General features: G+C 36.6%; 1 protein-coding gene across 4 annotated transcripts; it reads right to left on the reverse strand.

The window, feature by feature from the left end:
* Positions 1-1,089: 1,089 nt before the first annotated feature.
* Positions 1,090-5,868, reverse strand: LOC122281125 (transcription termination factor 1-like). 4 transcript variants are annotated; one of them, XM_043092402.1, is made up of 5 exons: positions 5,691-5,868; positions 4,781-5,179; positions 2,688-4,638; positions 2,550-2,587; positions 1,090-1,629 (listed from the first exon to the last, which is right to left on the reverse strand). In XM_043092402.1, the coding sequence occupies exon 3, from the start codon at positions 4,530-4,532 to the stop codon at positions 2,706-2,708; it is 1,827 nt and encodes a 608-aa protein (XP_042948336.1). In that variant the 5' UTR covers positions 4,533-4,638; positions 4,781-5,179; positions 5,691-5,868; the 3' UTR covers positions 1,090-1,629; positions 2,550-2,587; positions 2,688-2,705. The 4 variants fall into 4 exon arrangements, with proteins under 4 accessions (XP_042948336.1, XP_042948337.1, XP_042948334.1 ...); XM_043092403.1 differs by having other exon boundaries at positions 2,688-5,179; positions 5,695-5,868; XM_043092400.1 differs by having other exon boundaries at positions 2,688-5,179.
* Positions 5,869-9,940: the final 4,072 nt, after the last annotated feature.

Genomic DNA, 9,940 nt, shown 5'->3' on the forward strand with positions numbered 1-9,940 from the left:
TCTCTCTCTCTCTCTCTCTCTCTCTTTCTTTCTCTTTCTCTTTTTTCTTTCATTCTATCTCTTGGTTTTGGTTTTTTAACCTTATCTCTTTCTTTTCTTTTCTTGAGAAAGTGTGAGAAAAATTAAAGAGGCAGCAGGGATATAGCTTTGTTTGATCATCTATCTGGGCTAGTTCTATATTTTTTGGTTCATGATTTTTGAATAGATCCATCTGTCGGATTTTTTATTTTTTTGGATTTCCCCTTTCTACAGGTTGACATCTCCCTTTATTTGTAAAGAAAAATTTCAAGTTTTGCTTTTTAATGCTATTTTAACTCCATACCAGATGTTTATGATTGTTAAATCTGTTTTTTTTTTTTTTTTTTTTTTTTTTTTTTATTAATTTCTTTCCTTTATTTTTCTTGCTTTTAATTATGGTCTTAATATGCTTTCTTATTTTTCAAATCATTTTAATGAAGAGCTATTTTCTTTTTCTTATTCATTCTTCTAATTATGTCTGTCTTTTATTTGTAGAATGTTAATTCAGTGTGTATATGGTTGTGGGTTAACACCAAAACTTAAATAAAAATAAAAAAATAAAAAAAAATAAAAAAAGGGAGAGGGAAACGAACAGGAAGTCTGCTTTTATTGAAATAGTGTATAATTTTATTGAATTAAGTGTTTACCTGGTGGGTGTCTGCTTATACAGAGAGAGAGAGAGAGAGGTCAGTTGAAGGAGAAAGGAGAGGGGTTGGTTGAGAGGGAGGGATTACAATGGACGAAATTTCAAAAGAGAGAGAGTGAAAGAAAAACGATACGGTGTAGTTCATTAAAAGCTAAAAAAAACACAGGTTAAAAATACACTTACGTGGGCATGCCGTTTGAATATCGTTTACACCGGACGCTTGCAAATAGCATTTTTATTTTTGTCAAAAAGAGAGCCCTTTAGCTTCCCTTATTGCTGGACGGCGCTAACAGGGAATTCTATTGGATTTACATACAAAACAGTTTTTACCGTTTGCGAGACTTGGAGAACACAAGGTAAACTGACACTATATCAGAAATTTGAGATTAAAGACACTGGAAATATAGGTAACAAGAAGAAGAAGATAAACAAACAACAACCATGGCAACTTGAGGATTTTTTAAAGGTCTGTAAGAAAATAGGACACAGACACATTAGCACATTTCTCTTAGGAAAATAACAAACGGGAAGCAGATGCTGTTTCTGAAAAACACGTGGAACAACATATTCGGATGTAGTGATAGATGTAAAACCAGCGAAATGATGACTATGAAAGGAAACGCACTTCTCAACAGCATTAAGAAGATCACATCCCAATTGTATCCATGAAAAATTCCAAATACAAAGTCTCAGTAGCCACTCTAATGCGTACAAACAGCCCCTCTTTCTTTTTTTGGTTTTTTGATTTGATGCACCATGTCTTTAAGCATGTCATGCCACCACAGAATTGATGATTCCCAACTGGAAGTATAGGCGGCCGATCCTTCCAGGAAAATGATTCAGGCAAAAGAAAGGGGATGCATACAACTGGCCCTACCGACCAAGTGATTCAACAGTCTTTTTTTCTGTTTTTTCCCCCTCGATTGCATCACCCAACATAGCAGGCCACAGAAGAATTAAAAAGCCTATAGCATTGAAACAGAATCGATGTCATTTTATAACATTCTAGATTGATTAGTTCCAGATTCCAAGGCAGTAAACATTTATCAAAATGTACCCTTATTTCTAAGAAGTTATGAGGAATTTATAAAAACGTCTGTTTAAAAAATGAAAAACTTCTACAGAAAATAATCAAAAACTTCTACAGAATGTAATTGAAACAGATCATGAGTCTAATTCAAATGAGAGATGCCAGATTTGGTACACAAACCCAACGGTTAACCACTTAAAACACCCAGCAACTTTGGTATGAGGTCTCTAAATGTGATACCCCATATTGATTGATAAGTGATAAGGATAGGTAGTATATGGGATCCCACATTGCTTAAGAATGAGAAGTTATTGCTTTTTATAATATTCTAATGGGGCTCTAATTGTATCATTGACTAGTCTATTTAGAGTATAGGCCCAAATGTAGCTAGGGCCTCCCTTGGAGCGTTACACCAAAACACCCCGATTTTATATTCTCAATCTTACTCCGTTCCAAAGTAACATTAACAGCTGCCCCAGAGTAACATTAAACAGCTGACTTCTAGCAATTTCTACATTACTTTTATAACAATGACTATTTCTTGTTTCATAAAAGTTGATTGGCATACCCATTTGACTATCTTAAATCTCACTTACCTGACGGTATCCATTATTTTTTTTCATCAAATTGTGTCTTTCTTTGATTTTTGGTGGTGTGGAACCTCACCAAGGCAAGGCCCATCAGACCCACTCCAGGGGAGTTAACCCTGGAAACAATTCCACCCGCCAAATCATGTATGAAGCAATCAGGGAAACTCCCAAAACCAAACCCAGAATCTGACTATAATCTGGCGCAACAGCTGATTGCTTATAAACAATACAAAACATTATATAACTGTATCAGAGCATCACTAACCTGAAATTGTGATATAACTGTGTCAGAGCATCACCAACCTGAAATTGAGTTTAACCTGGAGGAAAAAGTGTTAGATGCATATGGAAGGGAGGAAAGATAAATCTCTTTTAATTAATGAATCAAACAGCAGTCACACACCTAATAATGACATTGCCCTCACAAAACTGCAGGCTTGCTATCATAGATCTCTCTTGCTTCAAGTACGTCTGTGCAATACCGTTTTGATAGGACTTCGACTTGTTCAGTAAATGACTTGCTGGCATGCTCACCAATATGTTTGAGCATCTGATCCCAACGCCTCCGACATACATCCCCAGACCTATGCTCAAGCAGATTATCCCAATCTACATCTTCAATGCAGCAAGCATCCAAGGCATAAAGAACATCCACTAGGCGATAGTCGTCAGCATCCGCCCATATACCTTCAGTTACCATAGGTGACGTTAATTGGGTATACCATTTTTGGCAACACAAAACATTGCTTCTGGTGGATAAACTGTTGCTAATGGCTTCCCATGCGATATTATCTCGCAACATACCGTGTTTAGATTTCTTTTCTTCAAAGATTTTCATGCGCAAATCCATGTTAACTAAATCAAATAGTTTTTGATACTCCTCTTGGGACCAACGACCTTTCTTCATATTGGGCAATTTTATTCTTCGCCATGCATCCTTTACATGAACCCTATGTTTGCCAAGAAAATCAGCCAACTGTCTCCAATCTGATCCATGTTTTTCATGGAAACTTCGAATAAGTTCATACTCTTCATTGGTCCATTTTCGCTCTTCACTCCTTTCAAACAAAATATGGGCTCGATAATATACACTCTTGTAAGGCCTCCAAGGTAAGGCTGCTCCTATATCCTTCCAACAATTTTTATGTTCAGCATGAGACTTGCAGTGGAGAACCATGTTTAGGCCTTCATCACCCAAGCCCTTTGCTTCAATATAGTTGAGAACGGCCTTTTTAATCATCTCATCTTCTTCTCGTGAAAACCTTTTGCCACGTATTAAGTTGTCATCCCGATCACTATCAATTGGACCATCAGATGAAGTAAAAACCTCCACACGATCTGAGAAACTCACTCTCTTAGACGTTCCTCCAGGTGTAGAATTCTCACAAGTGATCCCAAAATCTTTCTTGGTTATTGCTGCATCTTTACCACAATTTCCTTCTGAAACGTGTTTACCTGATTCCGCTTTCTTCTTCTTCTTCTTCTTCTTCTTTTTCTGCTCGGCATCCTTGTTGTCATCTTTAGTGCTAAGAACATGTACGTTCCTCTCCCCAATCTCATGATGTTTATCTGGTTTGACCATCTTCTTTTTCTTCTCCTTCTTCTTTTTCTGCTTGGCATCCTTGTCATCTTCGGCACCTTTATCACAATTTGCTTCTAAAACATATTTACCTGGTTCGGCCTTCTTGTTCTTTTTCTGCTTCGCATCCTTGTTGTCAACTACGGCACTAACAGCATGAAGGTTATTCTCCCCAATCCCATTTCCTTCTGAAACATGTTTATCTGATTGGGCCTTCTTCTTCTTTTTCTTCTTTGCATCCTTGTGATCTTCTGCACTAACAGCGCCTAAGTTTCTCTCTCCAATCTCATTCTTATATGAATAAGCATTGCCTTGATTGGCAATAGATTGATTGTTGTCAACTCCCTTTCTATTGTCACTTGGTTTGTCAGTTACGATCTCCGGTAGTCCAGCTCCCATATCATTATTAATTTTTTTATTCTCTTTCCTTCTCTTTTTCTTTACAGGCTCAGCCTTTTCCAACACTTCTCCGTTAGAGCTCTCCCTTTTCTTTCCAACCTCTGCATCAGTCAAGCTATTCTTCACTAGAACATTAACACCCTCCATTTCTCTCTTGCTTTTCTTCTTCTCCTTTTTGTCTCTGTCTTTCCCATCTTTACTTTCATAATTTTCTCCTTTCTCATTTTTGTTTTTATTCTTCTCCCTTTTCTTTCCAACCTCTTCATTCATCCTCAGCCAAATCTTTGGACTTGGATACAAAATAAATTCCAATTCCCTAATATTCCAGCCTCCTTAATTGCAGCCTGAAATCGCCTCTCTCAACAGGTAGAATACTCTGGATTGTGAAAAAAAAAATAGGACTTGACCCCTAAATTGAAGCCGATCCAACTCGTCCCAATTAAAGTGGGAGATGAAGCGGAAGAGAGAGATCGTACTGAAACGGGGGAAAGAATACGAGTTGAGAGAAATTTATTTACCTGGACTTTCCCAAGGAACTAACAGCAAGCTGGCGAAAGTTGAAGGCGGCTCCAATGGTCGTGTTGTGATCCTAGGGTTCAGACTCTCTCGGCAAGTGAACTGAAGTATAGGAACAGACAGATTTAAGAAGAGTTCCTCTTTAGGCAGGTCAATCCGATATATTGAGTTTAATGGACACCAATAAAGAGCTGACACGTCACTAAACACACATCTTCATCTCTGGATTGCTTCGCACCAAAGCAAAATTAGAAACCAGACCGTTCATCTGTCTCAACCTTGTGTTCTTCTCTCGTTACCCATCAACCCACCTCCTCCCACATCTTCACGCCGCCGCATACCACCAGTGGAGGAATTCCAGACCGGCGCAACCTACCCACCGTAGTCGCACGAAAATCGCACTGCGCACCACATTCTTGGTCAGTTTAGTTCTGCAACCCACCCACCGTAAAAATCTATCTTTTATTTATTTTTCACTCTATTGTTAAGGGTGTGGGAACTTCAATCCCAGTCCCCCAAAAACAGATTTAAAAAATTGTTAATGGTGTGTGAACTTTGACCAATCAATTGAAATCTTCGTCGAATCAACAAAACTGAAATGCAAGGAAAAATTAAAGACAACAGTACTACAACACTTGAGATTTCTCTAGGTGCTGCAAGTGCCGCCATGAATGATCGCGTTTCTACTTTAGAAAACAAAAAAGACAAATGAATTTGCTTTTGTGGGTGACTTACAGTGTGATAGGTTATAGGGAAAAGAAGAAATTCAAGCTTTGCAAACAGAACCCAAAAAACCAGCACATTAGAGAAAAGGAAAAAGAAGGAAAAATAGAAAGGAAGAGACGAAATCCTCAGAATGAGAGAGAGAGAGAGAGAGAGGCAGACAGACAGACAGACAGGAGGGTGACTTACAGACCACAGAGTGGTTTCCGTCCTTTCGTCAACTCCGAGATCGGGAAAGGTTTTATCGGTCGACGAAGAATCCGAGATCGGCAGTGGGGAACGGATTCGACGGTGGCTCCTGCTCCTGAAAGGCTTTCTTGGGAAGGAGAGAGAGAGAGAGAGAGAGAGAGAGAGAGAGGAGGTTGGGGGGGGGGGGAGGGCAGAGTGCACGAAAAGAGTTGTTACTTTTTTTGAAATCCTATGCGATACGGTCTACGCTTGTGTTCATGTGGGTTCTACGTGGCATGTCCCCATTTGACTCCGTTGATGGAGGAATAACGGATGTTCCTGTGGGAAGGTTTTCATGGGCCATATGTATACATGGGCCGGTAGGTTTAATTCAGACGGTGTGGGTTATTATAACATGGGCTTGTCCTTTAGTTAGTTCAGTCCGATCTGTTAATAGCTGCCCGTTATAATATCCAAAGGGCAACATTGTCATTTACTTGCATTTGTGCAGTATTTTCCGTTATTAGTACCGACGGAATGTTCTCGGAGGAATCGAGAACAATAATAACTTTTGGTTTGCTTTCCTAATTCATTTTATTTTATTATTACAATTATTTTAAATTTTTATATAAAATATAAAAAATAATTTAATTTTTTAAATTTTAAAATAAAATTTATATTCTTATAATATTTATTCAATATTTAATTATTATTTCATTTCATATATATAATCAAAAGAACGAGAAGATTTATGCCAAATTAGAGGTCTTGATTTTCTCAAAAAATTAAATTTTGTTATAAAATAAAAGAGAAATGATATTATAAGAAAAAATATTTAAAGTGTTGTTACTCAAGCACTCAAAGTTACTTTTAACACTGAAATCTTAATCTGTACAAATGAACAACCCACATATATATAAAAATACAAAGGTAAAGAAAGTTTGATGCAGTCATCCACTAAGTTGGTTTACAACATGAGGCGGTTATTCACATCATTCACATAATCGGTTTATAACACTTCTTTTTGGATGACTACTCATAAAAAATATGTCTTGTTAAAATCTTACAAAAAAAAAAAATCCAGTGAAAAAAAAAACAATGGTGAAGAAAAAAGAGTACAATATTCATGTGTACTGCCAAGTGCTTTAGGATTGCCTCATTAAAATCTTACAAAGGAAAACTCAATGGGACAAAATCTTAGAGAATGAAAAAGAGTGTAATCAGCATAAGTCTTCAAAACATTTACTCTCTTGAAAAGTTCATGTCATTAAGTAAAAATAAAAAATTCAATCAGTCACTTTTATCTATTCAATTAGCATTTTCCTTTTGACATAATAACTTATAATATATATATATATATTCTTTTTGTAAATACATTTTTATATTGATCATATATACTCATTTAAAAAGTCTATAACTTAAATAAATTATAGTTAAATTCAATACTATACTAGTATGTGTTAATTATTATAAAATAATGTATTTATACTATAATATAAATAAACTAATAATTTAGTATATGTAAACATTATATTATTACTAACATAAATCTGTAAAACCGAAAAAAGGGGATCGGAATGGACTGGACCGAAACCAAAAAAATTAAAATTTTTAGTTTCGGTAGTGAATCGGTTCTTAAATTTTCAAAATCAATGTATATTAATTCAGTTCTAAAAAATTTATAAAATCGGACCAATTATACCCCTACTCTTCCTTTGGTGGTTATTTGACACTTCTAAGCTATTTTTCAACCACATTTTTCATAACCATCTTACTATTGATGGACAAATTAACGAAATAAGAATGACCCAAACCTCACATTCTTTCAAAATCACTCGCACATGAACCCAAAAGATAAAAAACTTAGAAAATTGAAATAGAGTAATAGTGCGACACACATTAGAAAAAAGAACCCAAATTTAGTAGAAAATTAGAGATATTGGATGAAAATAATGCGTTATCCCATAATACCAAACTAAAAACAAGAAATTGATAGACTTTCAAACTTCTTTGTAAGAAGAAACACGTCGGATGCACCTTCCAAATTAAACTACTTAGCTCAGCCGAAGCCAATGCCCTACGTAGAAGCCATAACAATTCTCACCTTTTCTTTAAGAGTAATGCTATATACTACATTCTCATCCTACTTTCATCATATTAAGTAAGATGTAGTACATTCATCATCATTAGATAATAAAGAAGCATGCAATAAATGATTATTCAATAATAATAAATGTGCCACATCTTATTTGGTGGGATGAAAGTGTGATAATAATATGATATATAGAATTTTCCTTCTTTTAATAATTTTCATCTTCTTGTCCATCTGACCCATTTGGCCATCTCTATACTACAATTATAAAATCTATTAATATCTTGCCTACTACTACAAGGTTTTAGAGAGAGAGAGAGAGAGAGAGAGAGAGAGAGAGCATATAAACTCAACCAAGAGAGGTAAAGAGCCAATGGTAGAAGAATGCTAGAAAGAGGATGAAAGCAACAGTTTGTATGTTGCGTTGGTTGTGGTGTCATAGGTGAAAGGTTCAGCGAGCTAGCTAATGGATTTGGAATTGAAGGAAGTATTTTGAAAGTTTATTCCCATAAGATGGGCTATCAAAATATAAAACTATAATGTTAAGTAAATTGAGTTATTTATTAGATACCATATATGAAATTAGGACCTTGAGAAATTTATCGAATGATAGAGATTATGGTGTGTTGCTATTTTCGTAGTTTTTAGTTAAATTTTTACCTGCTAAATATCATACTATCCATACTCTTAACACTTAGGGGTGTTACCTGACCTATATGGGTGGGTAGTTACCCCTCTTGTACCTCGTCCTTGTCTGGGTAGGTGGCTAAATCTCATCCCCACACCCTATTCCACTTGCATCCTTGACCATCTGCATTCGTTTATTAGGTGAGCGGATTGACACCATCACTATGACACTATCCAAAGACCTCGTATAATAATGTATTCTTCACAAAAAAATCGTACAAAATAGCATATATATCAAACAAATTGCAAAAAGCAAACCCTCATATATGTGCATAGATCTATAGATTTGTGTATAAATCTACACACCTATGCACAGTAACACAAATATGTGGTCGTGTTCGTGACACATAGCCATGACGGTGGCTTGTAAAGCTTTCAAACCAACAGTCGCAGGTCATAAAACTCACAAACCCACGGATGCAACCTAGGGTCTTTAACTTACAAATCCACAATGGAAACTATGGTCTTGGGTTGTAGAAAGGCATGATGTTAGCATGAGAGGGAGGGGAAGAAAATAAGAGAATGCCGAAGGGGAGAAAATGGAGATAGAAGAGATGTAGGTGAGGAGAAAGTGAAAGGAGGGAGAAAGGTTTAGGGTTTTGTTGTGTTTATATAGTTTTTTTTTTTAATATAGATATATATATATATATATATATATAGGCAGGGCAGGTGGGTGAGATTTCTTGTAGGTGGGGGACTGGTACCCTTGTTCCTCACCCGCATTGATTTTTATTTTTTGTGTTGCATCTGCCTACACTAGCATCTAGGGTGAGTGGCTTGCTCGCCTGTCTCCTAGTAGAAAGGGCGGATTTGATGAACAGGCTAGGTTGTGGGTGCCCCCTGTCCAGCCCTATAGCGCATGCTCTAAAGTGGCCATTTTTATTTCCCACAAAATACATTAACTAAAATGTCCCCTCTATATCTCATCTCACACACAAAACTATATGTATACCTCTCTCTCTCTCTCTCTCTCTCTCTCTCTCTCCCCTTCCCATTGTTTATGTCTCTTTCTCTTTTAGGGTCAATCTCTATTGCTTCCAGTCAAGCCGTGCACTACTCTTTAGCTTCAACTAACCACCACCATTGTAGCCCCCTTCAACTTTCGCCACCTTGTTGTTAGTTCCTTGGGCAAGTCCAGGTAAATCAATATGACACCCGATGGAAGGTGTTTGGAAGAGCAGAAAATTGGGTCAAATTCAATGATGACCTTGCCTTCAGGATGAAGAAGAGAGAAATTGAAAGTGTATTGTATTAAGCTTCTGGATGATCCTCTACAATACCTACTATCAACACTTACAAAGGAGCAAATAATTGGACTAATGGGCCTTTAACCAACATGGGCCAAATCCACAAATTAGACCTTGGGCTTCCACCCATTTAGGTGCATAACAATATTGGCCATTTTTGAAGACCTTGCCTCAAGGTCAATACAACTTGCCTATGTAGTAATGAAAGCCTGATGCTAGCAGGTGGTTTGTCTCCAGGATGAAGA

Source organism: Carya illinoinensis, chromosome 11, assembly GCF_018687715.1.
Source record: "Carya illinoinensis cultivar Pawnee chromosome 11, C.illinoinensisPawnee_v1, whole genome shotgun sequence".
Classification (NCBI taxonomy): Eukaryota; Viridiplantae; Streptophyta; class Magnoliopsida; order Fagales; family Juglandaceae; genus Carya; species Carya illinoinensis.

What these genes read in the sequence shown, in the direction of transcription:
- LOC122281125 (XM_043092403.1), bottom strand. Translation starts at nt 4,532, where the DNA reads ATGAATGAAGAGGTTGGAAAGAAAAGGGAGAAGAATAAAAACAAAAAT.